At 46.0% G+C, this 19,140-nt stretch overlaps 1 protein-coding gene across 1 annotated transcript in view; it reads left to right on the forward strand.

Annotated features, from left to right (window-relative positions):
• Positions 1 to 19,140, forward strand: part of LOC129848715 (CUB and sushi domain-containing protein 3-like) — a gene marked incomplete at both ends in the record, with an annotated part of 43,041 nt that overhangs the window by 7,892 nt on the left and 16,009 nt on the right. Inside the window, 2 exons of the mRNA XM_055915818.1 lie at positions 2,353 to 2,538; positions 3,444 to 3,617. Of these exons, the coding sequence (XP_055771793.1) occupies positions 2,353 to 2,538; positions 3,444 to 3,617 (360 nt within the window). The remainder of the gene's footprint in view (positions 1 to 2,352; positions 2,539 to 3,443; positions 3,618 to 19,140) is intronic.

Consider the following 19,140-nt stretch of genomic DNA (forward strand, 5'->3'; position numbering starts at 1 on the left):
GGTTAACTGGCAGCCTACCGGGGAACTTTGGGTTAACTGACGGCCTACCAGGGAACAGTGGGTTAACTGACAGCATACCGGGGAACAGTGGGTTAACTGACGGCCTACCGGGGAACAGTGGGTTAACTGACAGCATACCGGGGAACAGTGGGTTAACTGACGGCCTACCGGGGAACAGTGGGTTGTTCAGAGGCAGAACGACAGCTCAGGGATTCGATCTAGCAACCTTTCCGGTTACTGGCCCAACGCTCTAACACTAGGCTACCTGTCTACCCCCTCTAACCACTAGGCTACCTGCCTCCCCCCTCTAACCACTAGGCTACCTGCCTCCCCCCTCTAACCACTAGGCTACCTGCCTCCCCCCTCTAACCACTAGGCTACCTGCCTCCCCCCCTCTAACCACTAGGCTACCTGCCTCCCCCCCTCTAACCACTAGGCTACCTGCCTCCCCCCCTCTAACCACTAGGCTACCTGCCTCCCCCCTCTAACCACTAGGCTACCTGCCTCCCTCCTCTAACCACTAGGCTACCTGTCTACCCCCTCTAACCACTAGGCTACCTGCCGCCCCTCCTCTAACCACTAGGCTACCTGCTGCCCCTCCTCTAACCACTAGGCTACCTGCCGCCCCTCCTCTAACCACTAGGCTACCTGCCGCCCCTCCTCTAACCACTAGGCTACCTGCCGCCCCTCCTCTAACCACTAGGCTACCTGCCGCCCCTCTAACCACTAGGCTACCTGCCGCCCCTCCTCTAACCACTAGGCTACCTGCTGCCCCTCCTCTAACCACTAGGCTACCTGCCGCCCCTCCTCTAACCACTAGGCTACCTGCCTCCCCTCCTCTAACCACTAGGCTACCTGCTGCCCCTCCTCTAACCACTAGGCTACCTGCCGCCCCTCCTCTAACCACTAGGCTACCTGCCGCCCCTCCTCTAACCACTAGGCTACCTGCCGCCCCAACTTGATGATGGTGTTGGAGTCGCGGGTGAACAGGAAGTACAGAAGGGGACTAAACACGCACTGCGGGGCCCCCGGGTCAGCATGGTACCCTTACCACCTGAGGGGCGGCCCATCAGGAAGTCCAGGATCCAGTTGCAGAGGGAGGTGTTTAGTCCCAGGGTCCTTAACTTAGTGATGAGCTTTGAGGACACTGTGGTGTTGAACGCTGAGCTGTAGTCAATGAACAGCATTCTCACATAGGTATTCCTTTGGTCCAGGTGGGAAAGAGCAGTGTGGAGTGCAATAGAGATTGCATCATGTGTGGATCTGCCGGGGCGGTATGCGAATTGGACTGGGCCCAGGGTGTCTGGGATGATGGATGTTTATGTGAGCCATGACCCGCCTTTCAAAGCATGTCATTTGGCTCCAGAAACAGCTAGAGCACAGACATCTGACACCTATAGCCTACAGTAAATCTCTGTAAAATAAATGAGTCATTTTAAGCATCATTAGTATACAAAATACTTAATAATATAGCACGGGTACATCAAGTGCAGATAAGCTATTCATGGTTTAAACAGCAGCAGGCAGTGATTTTGTGTCATTTCAGCGATTCTATTATTAACTGGCAATTGAACACAGACGACACTTGACAGATAACACAGATAGCACTTTCCCTAATGACTAGTTCATCCAGATGGAATATACTGTGCTGAGCTTCACATGGGGAGGAGGGGGGGGGGGGACAGTTAGATCTATGGTATGACGATGGTTGATAGGAAAAATATATACGTTCATTAGGGAAATTGTAGCCTGGTCCCAGATCTGTTTGTGCTTTCTAGGAGTAGTCAAGACAGTACAAGCAAATCTGAGACCAGGCTAGGAGGGAAATATCGACATCGTTTTTACAATAGTTGTTATTGATACAATAGTTTGCTATTGATACAGTAGTTGTTATTGATACAGTAGTTGTTATTGATACAATTGTTGTTATTGATACAGTAGTTGTTATTGATACAATAGTTGTTATTGATACAGTAGTTGTTATTGATACAATAGTTGTTATTGATACAGTAGTTGTTATTGATACAATAGTTGTTATTGATACAATAGTTGTTATTGATACAGTAGTTTTAACAATAGTTGTTATTGATACAGTAGTTGTTATTGATACAGTAGTTGTTATTGATACAATAGTTGTTATTGATACAATAGTTGTTATTGATACAGTAGTTTTAACAATAGTTGTTATTGATACAGTAGTTGTTATTGATACAGTAGTTGTTATTGATACAATAGTTGTTATTGATACAATAGTTGTTATTGATACAATCGTTTTGACAATAGTTATTATTGATATCATTGTATTAACAACGATAAAATGCTAATAATTGTATGTGTTTTATTTCCATCCAGTGGTGAACTGCACAGACCCAGGCATCCCGGCTAACTCTATCAGGGAGAGTAAGATAGAGCACGGTAACTTCACACTGGGCAGTGTGGTGTTCTACACCTGTAACCCTGGATACTACCTGTTCGGTTCCTCTGCACTGACCTGTCAACCTAATGGCCACTGGGACAAACCTCTACCTGAATGTCTTGGTACGTTGTCTGTTTTCTCTTCACCACTTGTTGAAAATACAGATGTAGGATTTTAATTTGATCACTGTTTTGTTGCTGAGGAAATGCAGATGAGTTTACATAAATTCACTGAAAACCGTCTCTATCACATGGTTGTATTAACAGTATTCCACTTTTCATATGGCCTCGTTTTGACCCCCCCGATCAATCAACATGATGGACTAAACATTAAAATACTGTTGCTGCAGGATTATTTTTCCTGCCACAATATAGGTCAAATTACGATCCTACATCTGTACCGCACACCCACAACTACTGAGGTGCAGGAGGAGACTGGAGAGATGAAGGAAGCCTAGGCACACCAAGGGTTAATGCACAGTTCACATGTATGGTGCAAATAGTCCTTATCTTTTGCTGTCAGTGACATTCATCACAGCATTTCTCCATGATCTACCTGTTGTTCTAACCACGTCTTTTATCCTTAATGAACTTGATCTGTAAAGGTTACACATGTGTTTAACCAACGTCTGTCTAAATGCTAATGACCTGATATGGGCTGACTGTAATGGCTATTCTGACTTACAGTATACACTCTTTAAAAAAAGGTAGAACCCTGTTGAGTTCCATTTAGAACCCTTTCTAAAAGAGAGTTCTACTTGGAACCCAAAAGAGTTCTACCTGGAACCAAAAAGGGTTCTCCTGTGATGACAGCCAAAGAACCCTTTTGGAACCCTTTTTTTCTAAGAGTGTTGTGTTAATGATGACCTCATCCCAAATGGAACCCTATTCCCTATACAGGGGCAATAGGGCTGTAGTTAAAAGTAGTGCACTACATAAGGAATAGGGTGTCATTTGGAACACAAACAATGTTAATGAGCCATAAAAAGCTGACTGTTGGCTATGGGGAATGTTATTGTGTCTTATAGAGGAGGACTGTGGGAACCCTGGCTCTCCTCCCTACGGTACCATGGTTGGGGACAAGTTCTCGTTTGGCTCCACGGTGCAGTACTCCTGTTCAGGGGACAGAGAGCTGATTGGAGAGTCATCACTCACCTGTCAAATCAATGGACACTGGAGCGGCCCCATACCTCACTGTTCAGGTAAGGACCCATACCTCACGGTTTAGGGAAGGACCCATACATCACGGTTTAGGGAAGGACCCATACCTCACGGTTTAGGGAAGGACCCATACCTCACTGTTCAGGGAAGGACCCATACCTCACTGTTCAGGTAAGGACCCATACCCCACTGTTCAGGGAAGGACCCATACCTCACTGTTCAGGGAAGGACCCATACCTCACTGTTCAGGTAAGGACCCATACCTCACGGTTCAGGGAAGGACCCATACCTCACTGTTCAGGGAAGGACCCATACCTCACTGTTCAGGTAAGGACCCATACCTCACTGTTCAGGGAAGGACCCATACCTCACTGTTCAGGGAAGGACCCATACCTCACTGTTCAGGTAAGGACCCATACGTCACTGTTCAGGTAAGAACCCATACCTCACTGTTCAGGTAAGGACCCATACCTCACAGTTTAGGGAAGGACCCATACCTCAATGTTCAGGGAAGGACCCATATCTCACTGTTCAGGAAAGGACCAATACCTCACTGTTCAGGGAAGGACCCATACCTCACTGTTCAGGGAAGGACCCATACCTCACTGTTCAGGTAAGGACCCATACCTCACTGTTCAGGTAAGGACCCATACCTCACTGTTCAGGGAAGGACCCATACCTCACTGTTCAGGTAAGGACCCATACCTCACTGTTCAGGGAAGGACCCATACCTCACTGTTCAGGGAAGGACCCATACCTCACTGTTCAGGGAAGGACCCATACCTCACTGTTCAGGGAAGGACCCATACCTCACTGTTCAGGGAAGGACCCATACCTCACTGTTCAGGTAAGGACCCATACCTCACTGTTCAGGGAAGGACCCATACCTCACTGTTCAGGGAAGGCCCCATACCTCACTGTTCAGGGAAGGACCCATACCTCACTGTTCAGGGAAGGACCCATACCTCACTGTTCAGGGAAGGACCCATACCTCACTGTTCAGGTAAGGACCCATACCTCACTGTTCAGGGAAGGACCCATACCTCACTGTTCAGGGAAGGACCCATACCTCACTGTTCAGGGAAGGACCCATACCTCACTGTTCAGGTAAGGACCCATACGTCACTGTTCAGGTAAGGACCCATACCTCACTGTTCAGGTAAGGACCCATACCTCACAGTTTAGGGAAGGACCCATACCTCAATGTTCAGGGAAGGACCCATATCTCACTGTTCAGGGAAGGACCAATACCTCACTGTTCAGGGAAGGACCCATACCTCACTGTTCAGGGAAGGACCCATACCTCACTGTTCAAGTAAGGACCCATACCTCACTGTTCAGGTAAGGACCCATACCTCACTGTTCAGGGAAGGACCCATACCTCACTGTTCAGGTAAGGACCCATACCTCACTGTTCAGGGAAGGACCCATACCTCACTGTTCAGGTAAGGACCCATACCTTACTGTTCAGGTAAGGACCCATACGTCACTGTTCAGGTAAGGACCCAAACCTCACTGTTCAGGTAAGGACCCATACCTCACTGTTCAGGTAAGGACCCATACCTCACGGTTTAGGGAAGGACCCATACCTCAATGTTCAGGGAAGGACCCATATCTCACTGTTCAGGGAAGGACCCATACCTCACTGTTCAGGGAAGGACCCATACCTCACTGTTCAGGGAAGGACCCATACCTCACTGTTCAGGGAAGGACCCATACCTCACTGTTCAGGTAAGGACCCATACCTCACTGTTCAGGGAAGGACCCATACCTCACTGTTCAGGGAAGGACCCATACCTCACTGTTCAGGGAAGGACCCATACCTCACTGTTCAGGGAAGGACCCATACCTCACTGTTCAGGTAAGGACCCATACCTCACTGTTCAGGGAAGGACCCATACCTCACTGTTCAGGTAAGGACCCATACCTCACTGTTCAGGGAAGGACCCATATCTCACTGTTCAGGGAAGGACCCATACCTCACTGTTCAGGGAAGGACCCATACCTCACTGTTCATGAGCAGCTTCTCCAGGTTGTCATGGAGACTGTTGACCTTCATGTCTATTTGATTTAGATGTTCTATGAGCGGCTTCTCCAGGTTGTCATGGAGACTGTTGACCTTGATGTTTATTTGATTTAGATGTTCTATGAGCGGCTTCTCCAGGTTGTCATGGAGACTGTTGACCTTGATGTTTATTTGATTTAGATGTTCTATGAGCGGCTTCTCCAGGTTGTCATGGAGACTGTTTATGAAGTGAGTCTCCATCGGGTTATTTTTCCCGCCAGACCTTTAGCAGCAGACTGCTCACGTACGGTTAGCATAACCTACTGGTTTTAATGCCTTTAGCAGCAGACTGCTCACATACGGTTAGCATAACCTACTGGTTTTAATGTCTTTAGCAGCAGACTGCTCACGTACGGTTAGCATAACCTACTGGTTTTAATGTCTTTAGCAGCAGACTGCTCACGTATGGTTAGCATAACCTCCTGTTTTTAATGTCTTTAGCAGCAGACTGCTCACGTACGGTTAGCATATGCTACTGGTTTTAATGTCTTTAGCAGCAGACTGCTCACGTACGGTTAGCATAACCTACTGGTTTTAATGCCTTTAGCAGCAGACTGCTCACGTACGGTTAGCATAGCCTACTGGTTTTAATGCCTTTAGCAGCAGACTGCTCACGTATGGTTAGCATAGCCTACTGGTTTTAATGTCTTTAGCAGCAGACTGCTCACGTACGGTTAGCATAGCCTACTGGTTTTAATGTCTTTAGCAGCAGACTGCTCACGTACGGTTAGCATAGCCTACTGGTTTTAATGTCTTTAGCAGCAGACTGCTCACGTACGGTTAGCATAGCCTACTGGTTTTAATGTCTTTAGCAGCAGACTGCTCACGTACGGTTAGCATAGCCTACTGGTTTTAATGTCTTTAGCAGCAGACTGCTCACGTACGGTTAGCATAGCCTACTGGTTTTAATGTCTTTAGCAGCAGACTGCTCACGTACGGTTAGCATAGCCTACTGGTTTTAATGTCTTTAGCAGCAGACTGCTCACGTACGGTTAGCATAGCCTACTGGTTTTAATGTCTTTAGCAGCAGACTGCTCACGTATGGTTAGCATAGCCTACTGGTTTTAATGTCTTTAGCAGCAGACTGCTCACGTATGGTTAGCATAGCCTACTGGTTTTAATGCCTTTAGCAGCAGACTGCTCACGTATGGTTAGCATAGCCTACTGGTTTTAATGCCTTTAGCAGCAGACTGCTCACGTATGGTTAGCATAGCCTACTGGTTTTAATGCCTTTAGCAGCAGACTGCTCACGTACGGTTAGCATAGCCTACTGGTTTTAATGCCTTTAGCAGCAGACTGCTCACGTATGGTTAGCATAGCCTACTGGTTTTAATGTCTTTAGCAGCAGACTGCTCACGTACGGTTAGCATAGCCTACTGGTTTTAATGTCTTTAGCAGCAGACTGCTCACGTATGGTTAGCATAGCCTACTGGTTTTAATGTCTTTAGCAGCAGACTGCTCACGTACGGTTAGCATAGCCTACTGGTTTTAATGTCTTTAGCAGCAGACTGCTCACGTACGGTTAGCATAGCCTACTGGTTTTAATGTCTTTTAATTAACTTTAGAACGTTTACAACAACAAATGTACATCTTGTTTTCAAAGTTTTATCTCAAAGTTTGCTACACGCTGTTCACTAATCGGAAGTTATATATATTTAAATGTGTGGCTGGGATGGGGCTAATGCTTAAGAGGACGTGAACGATGCTGAATGGGCGTAAACAAAGCAGAGCTCTCTAGGAAGTGTGAAAATCTCAGCAAAATCTTTCAAAGGGCAATTTTCTCCTACTTGTCTCTGAAGTGAGATAACAAGTCTATCAAATTTCAAAACTAAAACTCTCCCATGTTTCCTCCAACTACATTTTATGATATAGAATTTTGAACCGCTGAGTCTGTACTTTCTTCAGTCAGGCAGTTCCAAAATGCAGGCAGCCCAGCTCAGTGCTTTCTGTGGTGGTGGGGCAGCCTAGCTCAGTGCTTTCTGTGGTGGTGGGACAGCCTAGCTCAGTGCTTTCTGTGGTGGTGGGGCAGCCTAGCTCAGTGCTTTCTGTGGTGGTGGGACAGCCTAGCTCAGTGCTTTCTGTGGTGATGGGACAGCCTAGCTCAGTGCTTTCTGTGGTGGTGGGGCAGCCTAGCTCAGTGCTTTCTGTTGTGGTTGGGGCAGCCTAGCTCAGTGCTTTCTGTGGTGATGGGGCAGCCTAGCTCAGTGCTTTCTGTAGTGGTGGGGCAGCCTAGCTCAGTGCTTTCTGTGGTGGTGGGGCAGCCTAGCTCAGTGCTTTCTGTGGTGATGGGGCAGCCTAGCTCAGTGCTGCGCCCCCCCCCCCCCCCCCCCTCTCCGTGGCCGACGTGAGTATATCATTTAAACGAGTTAATCATCGCAAGGCTGCTGGCCCAGACGGCATCCCTAGCCGCGTCCTCAGAGCATGAGCAGACTAGCTGGCTGGTGTGTTACGGACATGCTTCAAGATGGCCACCATAGTTCCTGTACCCAAGAAGACAAAGATTACTGAACTACATAACTACCGCCCCGTAGCACTCGCTTCTGTCATCATGAAGTGCTTTGAGAGACTAGTCAAGGATCATATCACCTCCACCTTACTTGACACCCTGGACCCACTTCAGTTTGCATACCACCCCAACAGGTTCACAGATGACGCAATCGCCATCACACTGCACACTGCCCTAACCTATCTGGACAAGAGGAATACCTATGTGAGAATGCTGTTCATTGACTACAGCTCAGTATTCAACAACATAGTGCCCTCCAAGCTCATCATCAATCTGGAGGCCCTGGGTCTCAACCCCGCCCTGTGCAATTGGGTCCTGGATTTCCTGACGGACTGCCCCCAGGTGGTGAAGGTAGGAAACAACTACTCCAATTCGCTGACCCTCAACACTGGGGCCCCACAAGGGTGCATGCTCAGCCCCCTCCTGTACTCCCTGTTCACCCATGACTGTGTGGCCATGCACGCCTCCAAGTCAATCATCAAGTTTGCAGACACAACAGTAGTGGGCTTGATTACCAACAATGACAAGACAGCCTACAGGGAGGAGGTGAGGGCACTCAGAGTGTGGTGTCAGTGAAACAACCTCTCACTCAACGTCATCAAAACAAATGAGATGATCGTGGACTTCAGGAAAAAGTGGACCGAGCACGACCCCATTCTCATCGACGGGGCTGTAGTGGAGCAGGTTGAGAGCTTCAAGTTCCTTGGCGTCCACATCACTAAACAATCTAACATGGTCCAAGACAGTCATGAAGAGGGCACGACAAAACCTATTCCCCCTCAGGAAACGGAAAAGATGTGGCATCGGTCCTCAGATCCTCAAAAAGTTCTACAGCTGCACCATCGAGAGCATCCTGACTGGTTGCATCACTGCCTGGTATTGCAACTGCTCGGCCTCCGACCGCAAGGCACTACAGAGGGTGGTGCGTACGGCCTAGTACATCACTGGGGCCAAGCTTCCTGCCATCCAGGACCTCTACACCAGGCGGTGTAAGAGAAAGGCCCAAAAAATTGTCAAAGACTCCAGCCACCCTAGTCAAAGACTGTTCTCTCTGCTACCGCACGGCAAGCGGTACCAGAGCCCCAAGTCTAGGTCCAAGAGGCTTCTCAACAGCTTCTACCCCCCAAGCCATAAGACTCCTGAACATCTAATCAATTTACTACCCAGACTATTTGCATGGCCATTGTAGTTTGATGTACGGTCTACTACACCTGTTGTATTCGGGCGCAGGTGACTAATAACATTTTATGTTATTATATTATACCATCTATTGCACCTTGCCTATGCCGCTCGGCTCGTCCATCTCTCATCCATATACTTATATGTACATATTCTCATTCACCCCGTTAGATTTGTGTGTATTAGGTAGTTGTTTGGGGAATTGTTAGATATTACTGCATTTCGGGAACTAGAAGCACAAGCATTTCGCTACACTCGCATTAACATCTGCTAACCATGTGTATGTGAACAATACATTTTGTTATGATGAAGAGGAGAATACTTTTTAATATTTTTTGGAGACATGGATTGTGTTTGTGTGTCGTTCAGAGGGGAAAGTTTCCTTTGAACGTGGTATGGTAGTAGGTGCCAGGCACACCGGTTTGTGTCAAGACCTGCGACGGGAGTGGGGGTGCAAGTCAATATTAGGAAGGAGATGCTAATGTTTGCTATATCAATGTGTATTCACGGCTAGCTACATTGTGAATGTGTATTCACGGCTAGCTACATAGTGAATGTATATACACAGCTAGCTACATAGTGAATGTATATACAGCTAGCTACATAGTGAATGTATATACAGCTAGCTACATAGTGAATGTATATACACAGCTAGCTATATAGTGAATGTATATACACAGCTAGCTACATAGTGAATGTATATACACGGCTAGCTACATAGTGAATGTATATACACAGCTAGCTACATAGTGAATGTATATACACGGCTAGCTACATAGTGAATGTATATACACTGCTAGCTACATAGTGAATGTATATACACGGCTAGCTACATAGTGAATGTATATACACGGCTAGCTACATAGTGAATGTAGATACACGGCTAGCTACATAGTGAATGTATATACACGGCTAGCTACATAGTGAATGTATATACACGGCTAGCTACATAGTGAATGTATATACACGGCTAGCTACATAGTGAATGTATATACACGGCTAGCTACATAGTGAATGTATATACACGGCTAGCTACATAGTGAATGTATATACACGGCTAGCTACATAGTGAATGTATATACACGGCTAGCTACATAGTGAATGTTTATACACGGCTAGCTACATAGTGAATGTATATACACGGCTAGCTACATAGTGAATGATTCGGTGTTAAAAGTCTTTTTCAGACTTCCTTTCCTGAAGCCATTTTTTTCTCTTAATCTCAGATATGTTTTGATCTTTCACTTTAAGAGAGAGAGAGAGAAGAAGAAGCATTTGTGGGTGTAGTGTAGTCTGCTGGGTTGGAGATGTCCCTTGTGTATTGAACTGACTCGCTCTCTATCTCACTCTCTCTCTCTCACTCTCGCTATCTCTCGCTCTCTATCTCACTCTCTCTCTGTCTCTCTCTCTCACTCTCGCTCTTTCTATCTCTCTCTCTCTCTCTCTCTCTCTCTCTCTCTCTCTCTCTCTCTCTCTCTCTCTCTCGCTCTCTCTATCTCACTCTCTCTCTCACTCTTGCTCTTTCTTTCTCTCTCTCTCTCTCGCTCTCTCTATCTATCTCTCTCTATCTCTCTCTCTCTCTCTCTCTCTCTCCCTCTCTTTCTCCCGCTCTCTCTTTCTCTCTGTATCTTTCGCTATCTATCTCTCTTTTTCTCTCACTCTCGCTCTTTCTTTCTCTCTCCATCTCTCTCTCTCGCTCTTTCTTTCTCTCTCTTTCTCTCTCTATCTCACTCTATCTCACTCTCTCTCTCTCACTCTCTCTCTCACTCTCGCTCTTTCTTTCTTTCTCTCTCTATCTCACACTCTCTCTCTCTCTCTCTCTCTCTCGTTCTGCTCTGATCTGTTTGACTTGTTCTGTTCTTCATTACAATATGACATGTTCAGAAGATGGGATCAGTCACACTCATTCTCTCATCCTCCCCTCCTCTCCTCCTCTCCTCTCTTTCCCTCCTCCTCTCCTCTGTCCTCCTCCTCCTCAGCTTCAGAAGGAAACATGTCCCAGTTTTCCACTGGCGAAGCTTTTTAATGGGGGAAAATTAAGCTACCATAAAGCACCTCCACTAATTCGTTTGCAAAGACTGAGTTTTGGTTGTGTCAGAAATGGCATCCTATTCCCTACGTAGTGCACTACCTTAGACCAAGTAGTGCACTACGTAGGGAATAGGGTGCCATTAGGGAGACAGGGTAACACTCTAACATATGTTACTGCTTCCTAGGAAAGTCAGTATTTGTTCATGTTATTGTGAAAGCTAGAGCACTCACAACAAACCTCTGACTCAACGGTTATCTACACCTGTCTGTTATCTACACATGTCTGTTATCTACACCTGGCTGTTATCTACACCTGTCTGTTATCTACACCTGTCTGTTATCTACACCTGTCTGTTAACTACACCTGTCTGTTAACTACACTTGTCTGTTATCTACACATGTCTGTTAACTACACCTGTCTGTTATCTACACCTGTCTGTTAACTACACCTGTCTGTTATCTACACCTGTCTGTTATCTACACCTGTCTGTTATCTACACCTGTCTGTTATCTACACCTGTCTGTTATCTACACCTGTCTGTTAACTACACCTGTCTGTTATCTACACCTGTCTGTTAACTACACATGTCTGTTATCTACACCTGTCTGTTATCTACACCTGTCTGTTATCTACACCTGTCTGTTATCTACACCTGTCTGTTATCTACACATGTCTGTTATCTACACATGTCTGTTATCTACACCTGTCTGTTATCTACACATGTCTGTTATCTACACCTGTCTGTTATCTACACCTGTCTGTTATCTACACATGTCTGTTATCTACACATGTCTGTTATCTACAACTGTCTGTTATCTACACCTGTCTGTTATCTACACCTGTCTGTTATCTACACCTGTCTGTTATCTACACCTGTCTGTTATCTACACCTGTCTGTTATCTACACCTGGCTGGGTTCTCATGTCTGTTATCTACACCTGTCTGTTATCTACACCTGTCTGTTATCTACACCTGTCTGTTATCTACACCTGTCTGTTATCTACACCTGTCTGTTATCTACACCTGGCTGGGTTCTCATGTCTGTTATCTACACCTGTCTGTGTTCTCATGTCTGTTATCTACACCTGTCTGGGTTCTCATGTCTGTTATCTACACCTGTCTGTTATCTACACCTGTCTGTTATCTACACCTGGCTGGGTTCTCATGTCTGTTATCTACACCTGTCTGTGTTCTCATGTCTGTTATCTACACCTGGCTGGGTTCTCATGTCTGTTATCTACACCTGTCTGTTATCTACACCTGGCTGGGTTCTCATGTCTGTTATCTACACCTGTCTGTTATCTACACCTGGCTGGGTTCTCATGTCTGTTATCTACACCTGTCTGTTATCTACACCTGTCTGTTATCTACACCTGGCTGGGTTCTCATGTCTGTTATCTACACCTGTCTGTTATCTACACCTGGCTGGGTTCTCATGTCTGTTATCTACACCTGTCTGTTATCTACACCTGGCTGGGTTCTCATGTCGGTTATCTACACCTGTCTGTTATCTACACCTGTCTGTTATCTACACCTGGCCGGGTTCTCATGTCTGTTATCTACACCTGTCTGTTATCTACACCTGTCTGTTATCTACACCTGGCTGGGTTCTCATGTCTGTTATCTACACCTGTCTGTTATCTACACCTGCCTGTTATCTACACCTGGCTGGGTTCTCATGTCTGTTATCTACACCTGTCTGTTATCTACACCTGTCTGTTATCTACACCTGGCTGGGTTCTAATGTCTGTTATCTACACCTGTCTGTGTTCTCATGTCTGTTATCTACACCTGGCTGGGTTCTCATGTCTGTTATCTACACCTATCTGTTATCTACACCTGGCTGGGTTCTCATGTCTGTTATCTACACCTGTCTGTTATCTACACCTGGCTGGGTTCTCATGTATGTTATCTACACCTGTCTGTTATCTACACCTGGCTGGGTTCTCATGTCTGTTATCTACACCTGTCTGTTATCTACACCTGTCTGTTATCTACACCTGTCTGTTATCTACACCTGGCTGGGTTCTCATGTCTGTTATCTACACCTGTCTGTTATCTACACCTGGCTGGGTTCTCATGTCTGTTATCTACACCTGTCTGTTATCTACACCTGGCTGGGTTCTCATGTCGGTTAACTACACCTGTCTGTTATCTACACCTGTCTGTTATCTACACCTGGCCGGGTTCTCATGTCTGTTATCTACACCTGTCTGTTATCTACACCTGTCTGTTATCTACACCTGTCTGTTATCTACACCTGGCTGGGTTCTCATGTCTGTTATCTACACCTGTCTGTTATCTACACCTGGCTGGGTTCTCATGTCTGTTATCTACACCTGTCTGTTATCTACACCTGGCTGGGTTCTCATGTCTGTTATCTACACCTGGCTGGGTTCTCATGTCTGTTATCTACACCTGTCTGTTATCTACACCTGGCTGGGTTCTCATGTCTGTTATCTACACCTGGCTGGGTTCTCATGTCTGTTATCTACACCTGTCTGTTATCTACACATGTCTGTTATCTACACCTGTCTGGGTTCTCATGTCTGTTATCTACACCTGTCTGTTATCTACACCTGTCTGTTATCTACACCTGGCTGGGTTCTCATGTCTGTTATCTACACCTGTCTGTTATCTACACCTGGCTGGGTTCTCATGTCTGTTATCTACACCTGTCTGTTATCTACACCTGGCTGGGTTCTCATGTCTGTTATCTACACCTGTCTGTTATCTACACCTGTCTGTTATCTACACCTGGCTGTTATCTACACCTGGCTGGGTTCTCATGTCTGTTATCTACACCTGTCAGTTATCTACACCTGTCTGTTATCTACACCTGGCTGGGTTCTCATGTCTGTTATCTACACCTGGCTGGGTTCTCATGTCTGTTATCTACACCTGTCTGTTATCTACATCTGTCTGTGTTCTCATGTCTGTTATCTACACCTGGCTGGGTTCTCATGTCTGTTATCTACACCTGTCTGTTATCTACATCTGTCTGGGTTCTCATGTCTGTTATCTACACCTGGCTGGGTTCTCATGTCTGTTATCTACACCTGGCTGGGTTCTCATGTCTGTTATCTATACCTGGCTGGGTTCTCATGTCTGTTATCTACACCTGGCTGTTCTCTACACCTGGCTGGGTTCTCATGTCTGTTATCTACACCTGTCTGTTATCTACACCTGTCTGTTATCTACACCTGGCTGGGTTCTCATGTCTGTTATCTACACCTGGCTGTTATCTACACCTGTCTGTTATCTACACCTGGCTGGGTTCTCATGTCTGTTATCTACACCTGTCTGTTATCTACACCTGTCTGTTATCTACACCTGTCTGTTATCTGCACCTGTCTGTTATCTACACCTGTCTGTTATCTACACCTGTCTGTTATCTACACCTGTCTGTTATCTACACCTGTCTGTTACCTACACCTGTCTGTTATCTACACCTGTCTGGGTTCTCATGTCTGTTATCTACACCTGTCTGTTATCTACACCTGTCTGTTACCTACACCTGTCTGTTATCTACACCTGTCTGGGTTCTCATGTCTGTTATCTACACCTGTCTGTTACCTACACCTGTCTGTTATCTACACCTGTCTGGGTTCTCATGTCTGTTATCTACACCTGTCTGTTATCTACACCTGTCTGTTATCTACACCTGGCTGGGTTCTCATGTCTGTTATCTACACCTGTCTGGGTTCTCATGTCTGTTATCTACACCTGTCTGTTATCTACACCTGTCTGTTATCTACACCTGGCTGGGTTCTCATGTCTGTTATCTACACCTGGCTGTTATCTACACCAGTCTGGGTTCTCATGTCTGTTATCTAGACCTGTCTGTTATCTACACCTGTCTGTTATCTACACCTGTCTGTTATCTACACCTGTCTGTTATCTACACCTGGCTGGGTTCTCATGTCTGTTATCTACACCTGTCTGGGTTCTCATGTCTGTTATCTACACCTGGCTGGGTTCTCATGTCTGTTATCTACACCTGTCTGTTATCTACACATGTCTGTTATCTACACCTGTCTGGGTTCTCATGTCTGTTATCTACACCTGGCTGGGTTCTCATGTCTGTTATCTACACCTTTCTGTTATCTACACATGTCTGTTATCTACACCTGTCTGGGTTCTAATGTCTGTTATCTACACCTGTCTGTTATCTACACCTGTCTGTTATCTACACCTGTCTGTTATCTACACCTGTCTTTTATCTACACCTGGCTGGGTTCTCATGTCTGTTATCTACACCTGTCTGTTATCTACACCTGGCTGGGTTCTCATGTCTGTTATCTACACCTGTCTGTTATCTACACCTGTCTGTTATCTACACCTGTCTGTGTTCTCATGTCTGTTATCTACACCTGGCTGGGTTCTCATGTCTGTTATCTACACCTGTCTGTTATCTACACCTGACTGGGTTCTCATGTCTGTTATCTACACCTGTCTGTTATCTACACCTGTCTGTTATCTACACCTGTCTGTTATCTACACCTGTCTGGGTTCTCATGTCTGTTATCTACACCTGTCTGTTATCTACACCTGTCTGTTATCTACACCTGTCTGTAATCTACACCTGGCTGGGTTCCCATGTCTGTTATCTACACCTGTCTGTTATCTACACCTGTCTGTTATCTACACCTGGCTGGGTTCTCATGTCTGTTATCTACACCTGTCTGTTATCTACACCTGTCTGTTATCTACACCTGGCTGGGTTCTCTTGTCTGTTATCTACACCTGTCTGGGTTCTCATGTCTGTTATCTACACCTGTCTGTTATCTACACCTGTCTGTTATCTACACCTGGCTGGGTTCTCATGTCTGTTATCTACACCTGGCTGTTATCTACACCAGTCTGGGTTCTCATGTCTGTTATCTAGACCTGTCTGTTATCTACACCTGTCTGTTATCTACACCTGTCTGTTATCTACACCTGTCTGTTATCTACACCTGGCTGGGTTCTCATGTCTGTTATCTACACCTGTCTGGGTTCTCATGTCTGTTATCTACACCTGGCTGGGTTCTCATGTCTGTTATCTACACCTGTCTGTTATCTACACATGTCTGGGTTCTCATGTCTGTTATCTACACCTGGCTGTTATCTACACCTGTCTGTTATCTACACCTGGCTGGGTTCTCATGTCTGTTATCTACACCTGTCTGTTATGTACACCTGGCTGGGTTCTCATGGCTGTTATCTACACCTGTCTGTTATCTACACCTGTCTGTTATCTACACCTGTCTGGGTTCTCATGTCTGTTATCTACACCTGTCTGTTATCTACACCTGGCTGGGTTCTCATGTCTGTTATCTACACCTGTCTGTTATCTACACCTGGCTGGGTTCTCATGTCTGTTATCTACACCTGTCTGTTATGTACACCTGGCTGGGTTCTCATGGCTGTTATCTACACCTGTCTGTTATCTACACCTGTCTGTTATGTACACCTGGCTGGGTTCTCATGTCTGTTATCTACACCTGTCTGTTATCTACACCTGGCTGGGTTCTCATGTCTGTTATCTACACCTGTCTGTTATCTACACCTGTCTGGGTTCTCATGTCTGTTATCTACACCTGTCTGTTATCTACACCTGGCTGGGTTCTCATGTCTGTTATCTACACCTGTCTGTTATCTACACCTGGCTGGGTTCTCATGTCTGTCATGTCAGCTGGAATGAGCTTGGTTCCTATGTATTTTATGAACCTTTATTTAACCAGGCAAGTCAGTTAAGAACAAATTCTTATTTACAATGACATCATGTCAGCTGGAATGAGGTTACTGAGGTTACTGGCTCCAAGGCAAAGGTTCAATGACATCATGTCAGCTGGAATGAGGTTACTGAGGTTACTGGCTCCAAGGCAAAGGTTCAATGACATCATGTCAGCTGGAATGAGGTTACTGAGGTTACTGGCTCCAAGGCAAAGGTTCAATGACATCATGTCAGCTGGAATGAGGTTACTGAGGTTACTGGCTCCAAGGCAAAGGTTCAATGACATCATGTCAGCTGGAATGAGGTTACTGAGGTTACTGGCTCCAAGGCAAAGGTTCATTGACATCATGTCAGCTGGAATGAGGTTACTGAGGTTACTGGCTCCAAGGCAAAGGTTCAATGACATCATGTCAGCTGGAATGAGGTTACTGAGGTTACTGGCTCCAAGGCAAATGTTCAATGACATCATGTCAGCTGGAATGAGGTTACTGAGGTTACTGGCTCCAAGGCAAAGGTTCAATGACATCATGTCAGCTGGAATGAGGTTACTGAGGTTACTGGCTCCAAGGCAAAGGTTCAATGACATCATGTCAGCTGGAATGAGGTTACTGAGGTTACTGGCTCCAAGGCAAAGGTTCAATGACATCATGTCAGCTGGAATGAGGTTACTGAGGTTACTGGCTCCAAGGCAAAGGTTCAATGACATCATGTCAGCTGGAATGAGGTTACTGAGGTTACTGGCTCCAAGGCAAAGGTTCAATGACATCATGTCAGCTGGAATGAGGTTACTGAGGTTACTGGCTCCAAGGCAAAGGTTCAATGACATCATGTCAGCTGGAATGAGGTTACTGAGGTTACTGGCTCCAAGGCAAAGGTTCAATGACATCATGTCAGCTGGAATGAGGTTACTGAGGTTACTGGCTCCAAGGCAAAGGTTCAATGACATCATGTCAGCTGGAATGAGGTTACTGAGGTTACTGGCTCCAAGGCAAAGGTTCAATGACATCATGTCAGCTGGAATGAGGTTACTGAGGTTACTGGCTCCAAGGCAAAGGTTCAATGACATCATGTCAGCTGGAATGAGGTTACTGAGGTTACTGGCTCCAAGGCAAAGGTTCATTGACATCATGTCAGCTGGAATGAGGTTACTGAGGTTACTGGCTCCAAGGCAAAGGTTCAATGACATCATGTCAGCTGGAATGAGGTTACTGAGGTTACTGGCTCCAAGGCAAATGTTCAATGACATCATGTCAGCTGGAATGAGGTTACTGAGGTTACTGGCTCCAAGGCAAAGGTTCAATGACATCATGTCAGCTGGAATGAGGTTACTGAGGTTACTGGCTCCAAGGCAAAGGTTCAATGACATCATGTCAGCTGGAATGAGGTTACTGAGGTTACTGGCTCCAAGGCAAAGGTTCAATGACATCATGTCAGCTGGAATGAGGTTACTGAGGTTACTGGCTCCAAGGCAAAGGTTCATTGACATCATGTCAGCTGGAATGAGGTTACTGAGGTTACTGGCTCCAAGGCAAAGGTTCAATGACATCATGTCAGCTGGAATGAGGTTACTGAGGTTACTGGCTCCAAGGCAAAGGTTCAATGACATCATGTCAGCTGGAATGAGGTTACTGAGGTTACTGGCTCCAAGGCAAAGGTTCAATGACATCATGTCAGCTGGAATGAGGTTACTGAGGTTACTGGCTCCAAGGCAAAGGTTCAATGACATCATGTCAGCTGGAATGAGGTTACTGAGGTTACTGGCTCCAAGGCAAAGGTTCAATGACATCATGTCAGCTGGAATGAGGTTACTGAGGTGACTGGCTCCAAGGCAAAGGTTCAATGACATCATGTCAGCTGGAATGAGGTTACTGAGGTTACTGGCTCCAAGGCAAAGGTTCATTGTTGCATCGTTTTGTAATGCCTCTTCCAACAGCACTTTACACTGAGACTGTGCCCCAAATGGAACCCTATTCCCTATATAGTGCACTACATTAGGGCACTACGTTCTATCAGGATCCGCACTATCCGCGCTATGTAGGGAATAGGGCCCTGGTCTAAAGTAG

Source organism: Salvelinus fontinalis, unplaced genomic scaffold, assembly GCF_029448725.1.
Source record: "Salvelinus fontinalis isolate EN_2023a unplaced genomic scaffold, ASM2944872v1 scaffold_1129, whole genome shotgun sequence".
In the NCBI taxonomy this organism is placed as follows: Eukaryota; Metazoa; Chordata; class Actinopteri; order Salmoniformes; family Salmonidae; genus Salvelinus; species Salvelinus fontinalis.